Source organism: Chelonia mydas, chromosome 2, assembly GCF_015237465.2.
Source record: "Chelonia mydas isolate rCheMyd1 chromosome 2, rCheMyd1.pri.v2, whole genome shotgun sequence".
Taxonomy (NCBI): Eukaryota; Metazoa; Chordata; order Testudines; family Cheloniidae; genus Chelonia; species Chelonia mydas.
The window spans coordinates 147,686,694-147,705,235 of NC_057850.1; the positions used below are offsets into that span (position 1 = coordinate 147,686,694).

At 40.9% G+C, this 18,542-nt stretch overlaps 1 protein-coding gene across 3 annotated transcripts in view; it reads left to right on the forward strand.

Annotated features, from left to right (window-relative positions):
• The window catches only part of GABBR2 (gamma-aminobutyric acid type B receptor subunit 2), an 832,666-nt gene that overhangs the window by 559,489 nt on the left and 254,635 nt on the right, over nucleotides 1-18,542 (forward strand). For all 3 annotated transcript variants that reach the window (XM_037893395.2, XM_037893394.2, XM_043540307.1), the window contains exon 12: nucleotides 14,974-15,081. In XM_037893395.2, the coding sequence (XP_037749323.1) occupies nucleotides 14,974-15,081 (108 nt within the window). The remainder of the gene's footprint in view (nucleotides 1-14,973; nucleotides 15,082-18,542) is intronic.

Sequence of the window (18,542 nt, forward strand, 5' to 3'; positions counted from 1 at the left end):
CACAATTAACTAATCTAATTTAATTAAACTGATGGAAGTCCATGTATAGACCAGGCTTGAGTCTACAATTAAACAGGGAACCAATGAAGCTTATTGGTCAGTATTGCCAAGAAAGAGGTCTACTGCATGCTGCAAAATTATGGAGTTTCCAAGTAAGTTACTTTGTCAGCCCCAGGTAGAATGAGTTGCATAATGTAAGAACATATGTACACTTATGGCAACCACGATTACAGTGCGACATTTTGATTATAGCTTGTCATGACCTATACGGTAGAAATATTATTTTAACAACTGACCATAAACCTTTATTTAAAATACAAGGAACAAAACTGAGGTACTTTCTTTTGCAGCTGCTATACTGCTGTGATGATATTTTATATTGGTCAGATATCTTTATGACATTCAATATTAATCCTCTTTAGAACATGGGAGGGCAGATGATCTTTCCAGTTTTCCTGTAGAAACGGAGGCACCCCAAGCGAAATTCAGAAAATGTCCTTTCTTCAGGAATAAGCTGTACGCTTCAAAGAAGATAGGGCAGGAGATAAGAGGAACATACTTACAAGAAAGGATAAAGGACATTCTTTCCAAAAATAACACAAATGATACTTAAATTATACAAAATCATTGTCATTGAACAAAACCATAAGATTGTACTCAGCCACCGGTGCCTGAGAATATTACATCTAATGTTTGAATTGAGATGCTTCCAGATAAATCTATAGAAGAAATGAAGTATTATGTGACTTTATTTTTCATTGTTCTTTGGTTAGTGAACATTTGCAGAGTATTAGGAAGGTGTTTAGTGTATGTAATATTCACAGAAAGGCTTATCACCTCTTAGAAATTTCTGAACAAGTCCTGCCCTAAAGTGCACTAATCATCTACTGAGTTTGTTCTGATGGTGTAATGCTGACAACTTAATATCCTTAAACCAGGAGCTCTGTTAAAATAGGTGGAATCAGTCTCTTTAGTTTAAAATTTCAAGGCAAAAAACGATGTTAAAATGGAGTTATGGATAAGAGTATGTAACCTTAATTTAAGATTAAAGGTTAAAAAAATATGACAGTGATGGTGCAATTATCTCCAGACCAAGCATTATAAACCCAGAAAATTCGGAGTTAAGTTTACATTAAAAATAAATGTGAACATGTTAAGTTAAAAAATGCACATTTAAGGCATTCAGACAACTATTGCTTGTTGGAAAAACAGAGACTGAAATTGAAATACTTCACTAATCAAGTTAATTTCACTGAAATTTTGTTTCAAAAGGGAAAAAAAAAAGTTCCAGTAATGTGAAAACATCCTATTTTGACCTTTTTGGAACAAAATAGTTTGATTTTTTGGCTTTGAAACAACTTTTCAATTTGATTTTTTTAAAATTTTATATTGTATATTCCAGTGCAAAATAAAAAATAAAAACCAATAGTGAAACATTTCAATGTTGTCGAAACTCAATGTTTCAGTAGATCGCAAAACAATTTTTTTCAGCATTTTCCATTGCAGAGAACTTCAAAGTATTCAGGTTTTTTTTCTCCAATTCAAAATGAAGCCAAAATCTCAAAATCTTTTGTGAAATGGAATTTCTATCCTTTGTCCAGTCCTACAAACAATCTTTATTGTGGCCAGTAGTGACAGTGACGCCATGCAATAATCATCTGATTATAATTAAGGCATTTTAACATCCACGGTCCCAGATTAGATTAAACTGTTTCAAGACACTTTCAGTTTTTTTTTCATATTTTTTCCTCTTGTGGTATCACTGACCTGTAAAGTTAAAACCGTGGGCTTAGTTTATAGGCTTGATGCAGGAATCATTGAGTAAAAATTCTGTGCCTTGTGTTGTGCAGGAGGTCAGACTAGATCATCATAATCTAGCCTTAAAATCAGTGAAGATGAATTAATGAATACTCCATTTGTTAAAGAGCATATTTTTAATTAATTTAATTGTAAGCTAATAAATGGATTTATTTGTAAAATCTCAGAAAACATATTCAGTACTCAAAGAGCTGTAAATTTGGAGAGAACATCCTCTATTTTTCCCCACAGAAAACAAAGAGGTTCAATCCCTGTGTTCTTTGTAAAACAGAACTGAGTTTTAACAATGGAGTCACAACTCTCAGGTGCACAATGGAACTGCCACCAGTGCCTCAATGCTAAAATATTTCAGTTGCCTAATATCCTTGTGTAATTGCTCTACTTCCTGTTTTTCAAATTCCTGGCCAGACTTTACACTATTATTTTAAACACAGAAAGAAATTAGTTGCAATTTACTGCACTGGTGACTCATTAGCAGCTTTAATTTTTTTAATTTTCAAAGATATTACTGTGTCTGTTATACACGATCTTAACTGAAGACAGTTTTCATTTATAAGACAAAATGACAAGCAAAACTGATGTATTACGTATGGAAAAAAGATCTGTAGAGACTACCAAAGAAAATATTTAAGTAGTTTAAATATCTTATTTCACTGAATCATAAAAGGAGAAGAAAAAAATCTTCGAGCCAGACCATAAACAAAAGGCCTCAACTGAAGTTATGCTCATTGGATATAGTCCACATTTATCCCCTTCTTGGGGTTTGGCTTTATTGTTTTCTTACATATTCACGATATATAAAGATCAGCTTACCATTTCCCCCAAAACATGACTGTTTCTAGGGGTTTCCAAAACCACACAGAAGCATTGGAATTGCCCTGCTGGATCAGCCAGGTGGTCCATTGTCACAGACTGCCAGGCCCTTTAAGGGGAGTCAGGCTCAGCCTGGCTTGTGACCTAGCAGTCAACCCCCAGGTAATTCTGATTTGGTGACTCAGTTACAATTAGTGATCCCAGCTGGGAAATGGTCCAGGAGACCCACACAGGTTGGGAAGAGAACTCAGTGAGAGAGGAGACCTAAGAAAGCAGAGCAAGGCAAGTTCCCACTCTCTGGGCTGGGGCAGGTGAAGGCGGGCTGGAGAAAACCACAGGGATTAAGTTAGGCTCCTGTGGGATGCCCCGAGACCCACCCTCCTCCTCAGGTTTCAGACCTGGAGCTCCAGCCTAAGCAGGAACATCCACATGGCTATTTTTAACACCATAGGCTAAGCCTTGCAAATCCAACTGTGTGTGTTGCAGAAGTCACCAGAACCCTGCCAGACCAGCAGTGTCTATCTGTAGCTAGGACTCACATGTTATATGCAATCAGTAAACATTTTTTGCACCCCACTGTGTCCATGTGGTTCCTTCATATTATGTTTGTGTAAAGAAAAGAAAATACAACATTATCACAATGTGTAAATATTTGCACTCTCTATGGAAATGCCACAATACCTTCAAAGAAAAGTGGAACACCATATAAGAATAGATTATTTAAAAAAGAAACTAAAGAACAGACATTTAAAGCATTTCAAGCTTTTGTGGAGCCAAAAGATGTGACGTGGGGATAATGCAATGGAAGGTGCTGAAATTTGTGAAAAACTACATAAAAACTAGTATAGAAACTAATTCTGTAGCATTCTCCTAAAAAAAAAAATCAATTTCAAAGCATTATAATGCAGAGATGTGGCTAAAAATTAACTTGTACAGAGCCTAACCACTAGTTCTTTTCTTGGGGCAGATGGGAAAGCGGTGTATGCTGGGATATACAAGCACACAGCAGAAGCTTTTGAACTTCTTGCATTGATGAGGAGTCCTTGCCAGTTAGGTAGGGATGGTCCTTGTGTGCTCCTAAAGCTGCTCACAAAGTTCAGGTGATTTGGCTCCCTAGTGCAAATTATTCCTGTTTAGGGCAATCCTAAGGTGCAGTGTTTCTCTGTAGTACAGATTTTATTGTTTTCAGAGGGTGCTGTGCTTGATGGATTTGCTGAATTCTTCTACCACCTGCCCATAACCTACATCTTCATTTATTCTGTTTACAGATATGTGGCAAATGTAGAATCCTGTAATTGTTTTTGGAGGTGGGTGGTTGTGCCGTGGTATGACATCATACCAAATAAACTTTTGCTAGCACTGAATGTTTTCGGGCAATTTTTGGATTCATTACAATACCGTTTTTATTCTGCAATGTGCTTGTCACAGGAGGATATGGTATATTGCATTTGCTATGCTGAAATTCAAAACTGAACATTAACAAGAGCCCCAGTTCAGCAAAGCACTTAAAGTGTATGATCAACTACTTTGCTGAATAGGGATGCAATTATACATGAGTTTACGGTGAGTATATGATCAAGTGCTTTCATGAATTAGGGCCAGTGTTCCTAAACTCAGTTACTGCTTCCATCTTGCTATTTCCTCTTTTCTATGCAAAGTTAATTAAGTACATTCACTATATACTGTACTCAATTTCTGTGTATTTACAATAGGTGGCAAACTGCATTCCATAATGTCAGCTGCGGTGTGATTTAATGTCCTATCTAGAATAGAACAGGCCAAATGTCCTGCAATAAATGTCCAATATGCATGGACTGAAAATTAGCTGAAGGCCAAGCAAAGGGAAATCATAAATAGCACTGAGTACTGAATTGTGAGGAGGTGTCCAGGGCAGTACTGCATAGATTTATAGCATCTTTATTAATGATAATCTGGAAATAGCAAAACACTACTTCAGTTAAATTTGCAGATACAATCAACTAGGAAGTGTTCCAGAGGATAAGGAAAAATACTTCAAAGAGGCTACCTTTTATTTTTAATCTTACAGTCACCATGGTATCTGAGCACAAGAGAAGCTGGAAATATGGACTGAAATCAAATGTAATGCAAACTGAAAAAATGCAAGCCAGTGGAAAAATAATTGAGAAAACAGCTATCAAATGGTCAAGAGAGTTTTGGAAAGCAGAAATGCCATGAAAGTGTGTGGTGCCTAGATACTAAACTAATGCGCACACTGGAAATAATTAAGATAGAATACTAAATCTAATAATATATGGACTTTTGTACCACCTTCAATTGGAGGATATTTCAAAGTGCCTTACAAACAATTAGTTAAGCTTAGCAATGCCCTGTGAGCTTGGTACTGGGCTCATTGTGGGCTGAGAAGGCTAATGTGTCCCTAAGGGTGGGTCTGATCCCAGCTTCCCTCAAAATGAGCAGCTGTTTGTCCCTCAACCTGTGCGATAGATACACAACCGCCATTAATATCATCTGGGAACATATGAATGGGGAGGGGGCTATAAAGGAGCCAGTTGTGACTGTCTGATCTAGCCATTCTATACGAGCCTTGGCATAGTTTGCAGCAGTTTTGGGGCTCCTCTAAAGTAGGCCTGCTCTCTTTTCAAACTGATGGGATAAGACCTTCTGCATGTAGCCTGTGTAGGAGCAATTAGCAAAGACTTTATCATGATTCTTCACAATGGCCCACTTAGTCTTGATAGTCCTCCTTGATAGGCAGGGAGAACAAGTTTAGAGCAGGCCTTTTTTACAATTATAAGCAAAACTTACATATTACCTTTGTAGCATGGGATCCAGATGTTACAAGTAGGATTAATACATGCAGCAACTTATAAGGCTTTTATAGAGTCTGAACACTAAACACATCCTTACAACTTTAACACCTCTCTTGAACAATACTAACCTACAGGGGAGCTGGGTCTGGTTTCCAGATATGAATTTGTCAGTACTCGGCTAATGCCTACAGCGTTGGCAACAGCTTGCACCAGGTCTGCCAGTGACACATCGAACACTTCTGAAAATCAGGCCCTGTATTCCTTGGATTCAGCTCAGTTATTACAGGGGACAATAAAGGTCAGCTAGCCTCCATATGAGGAAGTTTTTTTGAGTGAAATACTCCAGTCAGAGAGAAACGAATGTGCTATACTTTACAAGATAGCTATGTCTAAGATATAATTTACATTTTTCTTTACAAAATCTAATGTGTCATCATGTACTCTGGCACAAAGAAATCTAGATATAGGCTATTAAAATTTGGAAAATGTGCCTGGTAAAAAAATTAAATATAAGTACTGCAGCATCTGAATCAGTTGTACATTTTATTGGCTCTTGACATTACCTGCTGAACAATCCGTCCCACATTCAAAACCATTGGACGTAAGAGCACACATACCTCTGTCTGGTTACTGTATTTCTTATCCTCTTTCCTCTTACGCTTTCCAGTTATTTCTTTATTCTTTCAACTTTTATATGTGCTTCATTTTCTTTCCCTCAAGTTTAGTTATTTTGATGGGGATTTTCAGTAGAGCCAAAGACTGTATGGCACTGTCAGAGTGACTGGCCCCTGTGAATGAAGTAGGTCCAGTACCCCTGTGCCAGGACAGATGTGCACATTTGGCCAATTAAGAGAGTGGGGCTCCAATTGGGGGCTATCAGGAGCTGGGAGAGACTCAGTGGGTTGGAAGAGACTTGGTGAATCAGAGCTGCCTGAGTAGGAGTCATGGATAGGGGAGAGCTTCTAGAGACTATATGTTTGGAACTTGGGAGAAGGCTGAAGGCAGGAGAGCAGTAAGAGAAGTTTTCTGGCTGGTATCCCCAGGCCAAAGAGCCAGGGCTGAAGAACTGGAAATAGAAGAACCATTAGGTGGCTAGGGGGAGTAAGGCATGCTCCTTTGGTAAAAAGATTTCCCAGCAGAGAGTCTGGTGGGGTTCCTGCTGGCAAGACTAGGCTTATACTCCAATAGGAAGAACTGGGGTGGTTGTACTGCTACAAGCACAAGGGAGGACTGCCAGAGACTCTGGGTGTGGTCAAAGGTGCTGGTGTGTTATATGTGGGGTGTTGTGGGCTGAGTGATCTTAACACTGTTTCCAGTGGCATGACACATTATATGTGCTTGGGACTCAGTTGTGGACAACTTGCACAATATTTTATAAGGAGGGTAGTATTGTGTCAAGAGGGCTAGATGGAGTTACTGGGAACTCTGAAAAAGGAAACGAAGGCAGGTGTGCCTGTCATGCCATGGCAGGCCACTGCAGTTGGGGAGGCCCTATAACATGTACCAAATTCCCACTGAATTTCAGTGGCATTTGGGCATCTAAGTTTCTTAGGCTCCTTTTTAAAAATGACAGCTGGGGTTTTCAGCCAGCCTTCCTGTGTTTGCTTGCTCTCTTGTTTTTCTTTTCTACATTTTAATTTTAATCTATGTGTTTTGTGTAACCATTTCCATGACCACCACAATCTGTGCTGCTCGCTCAGAGCCTCATCTTGCTCCTGTTAAAGTCAGAGAGAGTTCTCCAATTGACTGTAATGAGAGTAGGTTCAGCTTCTATCTTGATAAGTCAAATTTCCTTCAAACAAATTATAGGGACAAAAGTTTTAAAGCTAAATGGATGGTCCACATGCTGAACCAAGTACACATTGGGTCACCAGAGAATGTGAGGCAGTAATTTGCGATTCAAATTTATTAATGAAATATTTAGTACATTTTACCTCTCCTTCAGTAGCAGAATGTCTAGATGTTAAAGCCACTTGTAGAATCATGAACAATTAGTATATAATCTCACATTATTACTGTGGCAATTGAAAATGGCCTAAAGTTTATTACAAAGGTCAAGAGGGAAGTCTACAGTATGTGAGAGAGAGTGAGAGCACAATAGTTGATTTGTGTGGAAACAGCAGTTTTGAATTTTCTAACATTATTCCTGCACACTTTTTGACAGTACTGTGCAGATACCACAAACTCTAAGGAATGCATTGAAAGACTTAGGTATGTCATAAAAGAGCTTGATTTTTTTAAAAAAAGTATGTTGAAATGTAAGTGCACATGCTCAAATGTTTGTGGCCTGCGTTTTCTTCTCCTCCCACTGGAATCTATTGAAGTTTTGCTGTTGACTTCAGTGGCAGCAGGATCAAACCCAAGGTGAACAGATGTTTCTCGACATGTGTACATTTCTATTCATTCTAAGGTTTCTTGTAATGATACCAGTCCCACAAAGCACTTATACAGGTGCTTAACTTTAAGCACATGAGTAACCCTACTGAAATCAATGGGATTGCTCACCTGTTTAAATACCTGTGTTAGTGCTTTGCTGGATCCAGCTTTAGAGGGGGATTGCAACAGTAATAACATTTACACTGCTGTATTTTTCCTGAGAATAGCTCAAATAAATGGAAACGTTATTGTCAGCGAGGGAAACTCCTTATTTTCAAAGAATTCTATATTGTGATTTTTCTCCAGGTCTGGAGAAACAAAAGTACTGGCTTTGATGGGAGTCCTGTATGCTAGCAGAGGGCAGAATCTGGCACACTGTTGTCTTTGGTGAACCAATTTCACTGTTCATGTCATGGTACCTTTCTACCCTCTCCACTGTAAATCAAAGCAATATCTTAACTATATTAAGCAAAATTAATTGAGAAACAGGATCATGAGTCATTATTAGTTTTGTCAGGTTCTTTTGGCTTTGTATCTAGATCCAACACAAACGATGATCATTTCTCTAAAAATCAGATAAGATAGAAACTGATCATGATGTTACTGTACTCAATGTACAGTAAATACCTTGTTTTACTCTGTGTTTTATGAATGATGGCAGAAAAATGGAAGGTTATTTCTTTTAAATTAAAACCTATTTTCATTTTAAAATCATCCTCACATGCTTGGCTGCAGAGATCTCATTCTGAGAAAATTATTTTTAACTAGTAGGGTTTCCACTACAGCCAATAGGCTATATTATTATAACATAAATTAATCCAAATCATAACCTTTTTGTACTGAGCATAGTAAAAATAACATTTTTCTGAATTATGAACATAATTGAATTTATTAGTATCCCCAAGGATAATTGCTACTTGAGTAAGGACAAAAAAGAGCTTTACTAGAGATATTAAAATATCAAGTATCTGTCTGCCAAAATATCACTATTGTGTACTCAAAAGTATTGAATATTTATTAACACATTTGAACATCACATACAATTATCACACTGTAAAGGGGCTAGGCCGGGGCTCAACCTTCTCCGGGCGGCAGGGAGCCACACCGGCTCGCTACACACAGTTAACTTTGGGGGAATTTGTCCAGCCACCGGAGTCTCCCTCGGCAGCCCTTGCGCTAACTGGAATGAGCACCGTAGGCCTGGGCCCTGAGTCAGGGCGGGGCACCAAACAGTCAGTAGCTCAGGCAGGGGCTGAGCAACACAGCATGTGTGAATTAGCCCAGGCCTCCAAGGACCTGGAAGAGGGGGAGACTGGAGGGACGCAGGCCCACCCACTCCACTGCATCCCAACCAGGGGCCCTAGCAGCAGCAAACGACCTGCTGCTGGGTCAGTGGGGATCCTGACTGCAACACACTGACATGGGTTCTGGCAGAGTTAAAGCCAGACGAGGGTCGTCTGCCCCCGGGCTACTTCCTCAGTCCCCTCCTTCCGGTACCTGGGTCACGGCGGTGTTCCCTGGAGGGGGTCCAGCATCATGGGCTCCTCGGGGCAGTGGACCAGCGGCAGGTCCAGCCACTCCCCTGGGTAGCTGGCAAAAGGCAGGTCCAGCCACTCCCCCGGGTAGCTGGCGCAGGGCAGGTCCGGCCAGTTTTGGCGTGGACCTGGGGCCATGAGGTTTTCCCAGTTGTGGACTAGGCTGGCTACATCTGGCCTCCCCAGCGGCTGGTTCCCTAGTGAGCTCTGAGGGCCCGCCTTTCTACTTCTGGGTCGCTGCCTGTCCCTCTGAGGGGTGGGCTCAGAGCTTCCTGGCTCCGCCCACTGTGGTGTCTGGAGGGGCTCGACCCTCTCCAGGGCAGCGGAGAGCCACACCACCTCGCTACACACACATTTTGGGAAAAGAACCGATTGCATGCTGACTAGAAGAGAAATCACAAACCAGTAGCCTGAAAACTGTGGTATAATGTGGATTTTCGAAACCAATTGGAGTTGACTTAACTCTGCTATATTGAGGTGAATAGCAAAACTGCCATCTATAAGATACACCTAAAGATTTCACATTCTTTGTAAACTTTGATTTTTTAATTTTTTTTTTTTTTGCCATCCTGGATACCTTTCTCCAATGATTTCTACTCTCAATGTCTCATTCACCTTATACATTTTGGTCTCTGCCTGGTCATATGTGTACAAAGAGAAAAGGAGTACTTGTGGCACCTTAGAGACTAACCAATTTATTTGAGCATAAGTTTGCGTGAGCTACAGCTCACTTCATCGGATGCATACTGTGGAAAGTATAGAAGATCTTTTTATACACACAAAGCATGAAAAAATGGGTGTTTACCACTACAAAAGGTTTTCTCTCCCCCCACCCCACTCTCCTGCTGGTAATAGCTTATCTAAAGTGATCACTCTCCTTACAATGTGTATGATAATCAAGGTGGGCCATTTCCAGCACAAATCCAGGGTTTAACAAGAACGTCTGAGGGGGGTCGGGGGGATAGGAAAAAACAAGGGGAAATAGGTTACCTTGCATAATAACTTAGCCACTCCCAGTCTCTATTCAAGCCTAAGTTAATTGTATCCAATTTGCAAATGAATTCCAATTCAACAGTCTCTCGCTGGAGTCTGGTTTTGAAGTTTTTTTGTTGTAATATCGCAACTTTCATGTCTGTAATCGCGTGACCAGAGAGATTGAAGTGTTCTCTGACTGGTTTATGAATGTTATAATTCTTGACATCTGATTTGTGTCCATTTATTCTTTGACGTAGAGACTGTCCAGTTTGACCAATGTACATGGCAGAGGGGCATTGCTGGCACATGATGGCATATATCACATTGGTGGATGTGCAGGTGAACGAGCCTCTGATAGTGTGGCTGATGTTATTAAGCCCTGTGATGGTGTCCCCTGAATAGATATGTGGGCACAGTTGGCAACGGGCTTTGTTGCAAGGATAGGTTCCTGGGTTAGTGGTTCTGTTGTGTGGTATGTGGTTGCTGGTGAGTATTTGCTTCAGGTTGGGGGGCTGTCTGTAGGCAAGGACTGGCCTGTCTCCCAAGATTTGTGAGAGTGTTGGGTCATCCTTCAGGATAGGTTGTAGATCCTTAATAATGTGTTGGAGGGGTTTTAGTTGGGGGCTGAAGGTGACGGCTAGTGGCGTTCTGTTATTTTCTTTGTTAGGCCTGTCCTGTAGTAGGTGACTTCTGGGAACTCTTCTGGTTCTATCAGTCTGTTTCTTCACTTCCGCAGGTGGGTATTGTAGTTGTAAGAATGCTTGATAGAGATCTTGTAGGTGTTTGTCTCTGTCTGAGGGGTTGGAGCAAATGCGGTTGTATCGCAGAGCTTGGCTGTAGACAGTGGATCGTGTGGTGTGGTCAGGGTGAAAGCTGGAGGCATGTAGGTAGGAATAGCGGTCAGTAGGTTTCCGGTATAGGGTGGTGTTTATGTGACCATCGTTTATTAGCACCGTAGTGTCCAGGAAGTGGATCTCTTGTGTGGACTGGACCAGGCTGAGGTTGATGGTGGGATGGAAATTGTTGAAATCATGGTGGAATTCCTCAAGGGCTTCTTTTCCATGGGTCCAGATGATGAAGATGTCATCAATATAGTGCAAGTAGAGTAGGGGCGTTAGAACAACGCTTCCTCAGCTCTCGTCCCCTAAGTCAGCCATAAAAATGTTGGCATTCTGTGGGGCCATGCGGGTACCCATAGCAGTGCCGCTGATTTGAAGGTATACATTGTCCCCAAATGTAAAATAGTTATGGGTAAGGACAAAGTCACAAAGTTCAGCCACCAGGTTAGCCGTGACATTATCGGGGATAGTGTTCTTTGTGTGGAATGTTGGTGTAGAGGGCTTCTACATCCATAGTGGCCAGGATGGTGTTATCAGGAAGATCACCGATGGATTGTAGTTTCCTCAGGAAGTCAGTGGTGTCTCGAAGGTAGCTGGGAGTGCTGGTAGCGTAGGGCCTGAGGAGGGAGTCTATATAGCCAGACAATCCTGCTGTCAGGGTGCCAATGCCTGAGATGATGGGGCGCCCAGGGTTTCCAGGTTTATGGATCTTGGGTAGTAGATAGAATATCCCAGGTCGGGGTTCCAGGGGTGTGTCTGTGCAGATTTGATCTTGTGCTTTTTCAGGGAGTTTCTTGAGCAAATGCTGTAGTTTCTTTTGGTAACTCTCAGTGGGATCATAGGGTAATGGCTTGTAGAAAGTGTTGGAGAGCTGCTGAGCAGCCTCTTGTTCATATTCCAACCTATTCATGATGTCAACAGCACCTCCTTTGTCAGCCTTTTTGATTATGATGTCAGAGTTGTTTCTGAGGCTGTGGATGGCATTGTGTTCTGCACGGCTGAGGTTGTGGGGCAAGTGATGCTGCTTATCCACAATTTCAGCCCATGCACATCAGCGGAAGCACTCTATGTAGAAGTCCAGTCTGCTGTCTCAACCTTCAGGAGGAGTCCACCTAGAATCCTTCTTTTTGTAGTGTTGGTAGGGAGGTCTCTGTGGATTAGTATGTTGTTCAGAGGTGTGTTGGAAATATTCCTTGAGTTGGAGACATTGAAAATAGGATTCTAGGTCACCACAGAACTGTATCATGTTCGTGGGGGTGGAGGGGCAGAAGGAGAGGCCCCAAGATAGGACAGCTGCTTCTGCTGGGCTAAGAGTATAGTTGGATAGGTTAACAATATTGCTGGGTGGGTTGAGGGAACCATTGCTCGGGCCCCTTGAGGCATGTAGTAGTTTAGAAAGTTTAGTGTCCTTTTTCTTTTGTAGAGAAGCAAAGTGTGTGTTGTAAATGGCTTGTCTAGTTTTAGTAAAGTCCAGCCAGGAGGAAGTTTGTGTGGAAGGTTGGTTTTTTATGAGAGTATCCATTTTTGAGAGCTCATTCTTTATCTTTCCCTGTTTGCTGTAGAGGATGTTGATCAGGTGGTTCCGCAGTTTCTTTGGGAGCGTGTGGCACAAGCTGTCAGCATAGTCTCCTTCACTCTCACAAATCTTGGGAGACAGGCCAGTCCTTGCCTACAGACAGCCCCCCAACCTGAAGCAAATACTCACCAGCAACCACATACCACACAACAGAACCACTAACCCAGGAACCTATCCTTGCAACAAAGCCCGTTGCCAACTGTACCCACATATCTATTCAGGGGACACCATCACAGGGCCTAATAACATCAGCCACACTATCAGAGGCTCGTTCACCTGCACATCCACCAATGTGATATATGCCATCATGTGCCAGCAATGCCCCTCTGCCATGTACATTGGTCAAACTGGACAGTCTCTACGTCAAAGAATAAACGGACACAAATCAGATGTCAAGAATTATAACATTCATAAACCAGTCAGAGAACACTTCAATCTCTCTGGTCACGCGATTACAGACATGAAAGTTGCGATATCACAACAAAAAAACTTCAAAACCAGACTCCAGCGAGAGACTGTTGAATTGGAATTCATTTGCAAATTGGATACAATTAACTTAGGCTTGAATAGAGACTGGGAGTGGCTAAGTTATTATGCAAGGTAACCTATTTCCCCTTGTTTTTTCCTATCCCCCCGCCCCCCCTCAGACGTTCTTGTTAAACCCTGGATTTGTGCTGGAAATGGCCCACTTTGATTATCATACACATTGTAAGGAGAGTGATCACTTTAGATAAGCTATTACCAACAGGAGAGTGGGTTTGTGTGGGGGGGAGAAAACCTGGATTTGTGCTGGAAATGGCCCAACTTGATTATCATACACATTGTAAGGAGAGTGATCACTTTAGATAAGCTATTACCAGCAGGAGAGTGGGGTGGGGGGAGAGAAAACCTTTTGTAGTGGTAAACACCCATTTTTTCATGCTTTGTGTGTATAAAAAGATCTTCTATACTTTCCACAGTATGCATCCGATGAAGTGAGCTGTAGCTCACGCAAACTTATGCTCAAATAAATTGGTTAGTCTCTAAGGTGCCACAAGTACTCCTTTTCTTTTTACGAATACAGACTAACACGGCTGTTACTCTGAAACCTGTTATATGTGTACAGTAATTCTTTCTCCATGGAATTATCCACAATAACATTAAGTACATTTGTTTGTTAGCTGCTTTCAGAGGGCTGTACTCCATCCACATCCTCCTTGACTTCTCAGTGGTCTTTGATGTCATTGATGACTTCCTACTTAAAATCCTGCCTCCATTGCTTTTGAGGCATTGTTCTATCCTGGTTCTCATTCTAAGCTTCCTCTTTCCTCTATTTTCCCATTACTATTTATAAGACCACTATCTTCTCAATCACTCAAGGCCACAATCTAGGTGATATCTGTGATTCGGTCCTCTCTCTCTAAGACTTATACATTCAGGCCATGTCCATGTCTCCCAACTTTTATCTATATGATATTTTTTTAAGATCAAATCTTTTCTGTTTTTCCAGACTACCCAGGCTCTTGTTCAGTCCCTCATTATCTCACATCTTGACTACTGTAATCTCCTCCTATCTAACTTTGATGCTATCCACATTGGTCCCTTAAGTCCATTCAAAAGGTTGCTTTTAGGATCATCTTTCTGGTTGTTGCTCCAACCATATCTCCTCCTCCTTTGTGTCCCTCCTTCACTCCACCAAACACACTTTCCTTGGCATAAAGGTCCTTCACCATTTAGTTCCACACTATCTATCAAATTTACTAACTTGTTGAGCTATTGGCTGCTTCTATAGCTCTCCCAAAGATGCAGGCCTTGATAGCCGTCTTGTTTGTTTCTTCCTCAAGCAGAGTTACAGACCAGCAGAGTCACACTTTCATTTCTCCTTTTGCTATTCTGTAGTTTTTCCAAAGTTGAAGACATTATGAAAAGTTAGAGTAGAAAAGCGGGAAAATTGCAAAGGAAAAAGTGGAGGGGAGAAAGAATTCAGTCTTCATTTTATTGCATTCAATGGGAAAAAGAAAAATAGGAAAGAAAGGAGGGAACAAATTAGAAATTTTGAAAATTAAAAAAATCCAATAAAATATTCTGTAAAAAATTGAAGGCAACTGTGCCATTACCCTGAGAAACATAATTTAAAATTTTCAAAAAAAAAATGCTAAACTGTTTTACCATCTCTAGATACAATAGGTATTTTAGACTATTTTGAGAAATTTAAGACATTAAAATTACCTGTGAAAAACTAAAAGGCTGTGTCTTTGATTATATCTTAGGTCCGGACATGGATTCTTACAGTGGGCTATACAACTGCATTTGGAGCAATGTTTGCAAAAACCTGGAGAGTTCATGCAATTTTCAAAAACGTAAAAATGAAGAAAAAGGTGAGGAAACAACTGTTCCTATCACAGATATGATGAAGCTGTTATCTGCTATTGTTATACCCCCTGAATACCCATACTTCCACTGATGCTGTGGAACACTGTCCTCTCTTTCAGAAAAATATCATATTGAAATACATTGAATAGTCAACATTTGTGTCCCTTTTTTTTATATATCCCCTTCATAGCCTCTATATCAGAGGTTCTCAAATAGTGATCTACAGAGCCCTCCGTGGTGTTCAATGGAATGAACTGTTTTGACAGTCAAGCTGTGGGCTTTGAAAGGATCCATGAATCCAAGAGAGGGACATATATCTACAAACTGGTTCACAAAATGCAAAGGCTGGGGAAACCCTGCTCCTCACTGGTTTATATCCTATAGTTTATGAAGTTCCTCCAGCATCCATAAATCTCCAGGGAGCAGATCATCCACTGGTGTCCCTAAGTCTCTGACTGCCAGATGTTGGGACTGGATGACGGGATGGATCATTTGATGATTACTTGTTCTGTTCATTCCCTTGGAAGCATCTGGCATTGGCCACTATCGGAAGATGGGATATTGGGCTAGATGGACCTTTGGTCTGACCCAGTATGACCATTCTTATGGTCATATTAAGTCAGTTTGCATCACCTGGAATATGTGTTGCAAACAAAAGTTTCTCATAGCTTGCTAGGAGGGGACGAGATAGAGTACTTGTAGGATTTTGTTCTTCTAGTCTTGATTGGAAAGGCAGGCAGTGACCAAGATCAATCAGAATTGAGCCACAGTAGTGGTTAGAGCAAAAAAGTAATACTGTAACCATCTTTTTGAACCAAAACATTTTGTAGATATAGAAAAGCCAAGCTAGAATTACAGTAGTTCAGACCTTTATCTAGTATGTCGTATCTCATGTTTGGATTGCTATATTGTTGTTTTTTCTAATACGGTTTCTTTACACATATAAAATGTTAGATGGTTTTCTTTAAAAACAGAAGACTAGGGACAGCTAGCTCTGAGGTACTACAGAGAATTCTTTTCCATGTGTCTGGCTGCTGGGAGTTGTCCACATGCTCAGAGTCCAACTGACCGACATATCTGGGGCTGGGAAGGAATTTTCTCCCAGGTCAGACTGTCAGAGACCTGGGATGTATTTTTACTTCCTCTGTAGCATGGGGCATGGGTCACTTGCAGTTTTAAACTAGTGTAAATGGTGGATTTTCTGTAACTTTAAGTCTTTAAATCATAATTTGAGGACTTCAGTAACTCAGCCAGAGGTTAGGAGTCGATTACAGGAGTGGGTGGTGAGGTTCTGTGCCCTGCAATGTGCAGGAGGTCAGACTAGATGATCGTGATGGTCCCTTCTGGCCTTACAGTCTGTGAGACTCTATTAAGTTACTCATTTTGTTGGGAAAGTATGAATGGAAATCAGAATGAAAAAACAAAGCTGACAAACCATTGGCGATTGTAGAGCTAAAATCAGCAACCATACACAATTCTATAAATGCAATTGTAATATTTTTGCTAACAAAGGAAAAAACAGAGCCACATAAACCTGAGAAAGGGGAAAGTTATGCTGGAAAATGCACAGGTTCACCTTAAAGATTTTCTTCTGCATGCCCTTTTCAAAGACCTGCATTTTAAGAGTTAATAAAATACCTTATTATTTGTAGTATAGGAGCACCTGGTGGTCCAATTGTGCTACATATTCTACACATAGCTAGTAAGAGTCTGACTGTACTCCAAAGAGCTTGCAATCTAGATAGGCAGAGGGACAGTTATCTTCATTTTACAGATGAGGAAACCAAGGCACAAAAAGATGAAGTGACTTCTCTTAGGTACACAGGAAGTCTGTTGACTTGGCCAGGAATTGAATCCAGAACTCCTGAAATCCAGTCTGGTGCCTTAACCACAAAAACACTTTGTTACTTCTTATATTTTGGTTCTTAACCAGAGTTGTCTATATGTATTTTTATTCAGTGCAGAATATTTTGAATGACGAAAACAATTAAGAGCCAAATTATAGGTGCACTGGCTGGGATGAGAGCCCCTTCCCTCCTTAACACTTCCATGCAGAGGGCCACCATAATGTGCACGTTTATTCTAGCTGAGTCCAAGGATCCACTTTCCCAGAATCAAACTCTTGCTGCCCAAAACAATGTTTCTCCAACAACTGAACAACTGTTCTGCCCACTGAATTCCACTGCTCCAGGTTCTGCTGGTATAACTGGAAACAGAATTTGGTTTATCGTTTTTATTTCTATTGTTGTGTTTATATTGTAGATTTTATCATTTGCACCAAAATATGTCATTTCAAAAGGTCTCTAACAGGAATGAATAATTCAGTCTACTGGGCTTTCATTAAGAATTCACTTTGCACTCTGACATGCCATTTGCCTTTAGACAGTCAAATGGCTCCTTACCTCTGACATTCAGTGACTCTTGTCTGTTAGTTATTAAAGGCTGCATTCTGCAGCCCTTACCCACCCACTAACTAGTATCTTTTTCCTCAGCTAGTCCCATCAGCTTCAGTGGGAGTATTTACACAGCAAGGCACCACTCAGGGACAGGGTCGGCTCCAGGCACCAGCGTTCCAAGCAGGTGCTTGGGGCGGCAGTGTTTCTGCGGCAGCAGCAATTCGGCGGCAGCCCCTCTGTCCCGCCGGCCATGGCGGCAAATCGGCGGCAGCTTCTCCCTTTTGCCGTCCGCGGCAGCAGTTTTTTTCACTGCTTGGGGCAGCAAAAACTGTAGAGCCGGCCCTGCTCAGAGAGCGTAAGGGTGGCAGGATCTGACTTGAAGTGAATAACTTGGTTAATCCAGTCATTTATTGACAATTGTGCATTAAACATTTAAGGTTTTTTTTTCTATAAAAGCACAGTAGTGGGTGTTGGATAATGTCTTCAAATACCTAAATGCTGCCCAATAAACTGCTTTATCTTGAGAGATGCTGGAAATATTAAGGGCATCTCAGTCAAAACATTGGATTGCAACATAATTTACCTGCCCTATGAATTGAAATGACGTCTGTTTCACTATATTAATCACTTCAATTCCCTTCCCTTGTCCTTTCTTATTTTGGTTTTCCATTTCAGTGTTTGAGAAGTATAATCCTTAAAAAGAGGACTATTTACTGACAAGAAAATGCAAATTAGCTAATTAGTTGTCCACACAAAATGTTTAATTGTACTGTGGTTTCCATGTTTGGTTTACCAAGATCGATAAGCTCTATTTAAGACAGGAGAGATGACTCAGAAACATGAAGTTCTTTTCTTGTACCACATGTTTTCCAGCAGGGACAGTACAATGACCGGCATTGTAATTCTACTTCAGATTTGAGAGTGGGAGTTGTCCCCAAAATAGAGTAACAGTAGCAGTAACCACTGAACTGACAGAAAATACACTATTGTCATTTTCGATCAGGTTTAGTTTACAGACAGTAGATTTAAAAAAAAAATTATCCAAGCCTAGGTCATACACATTATAGCAA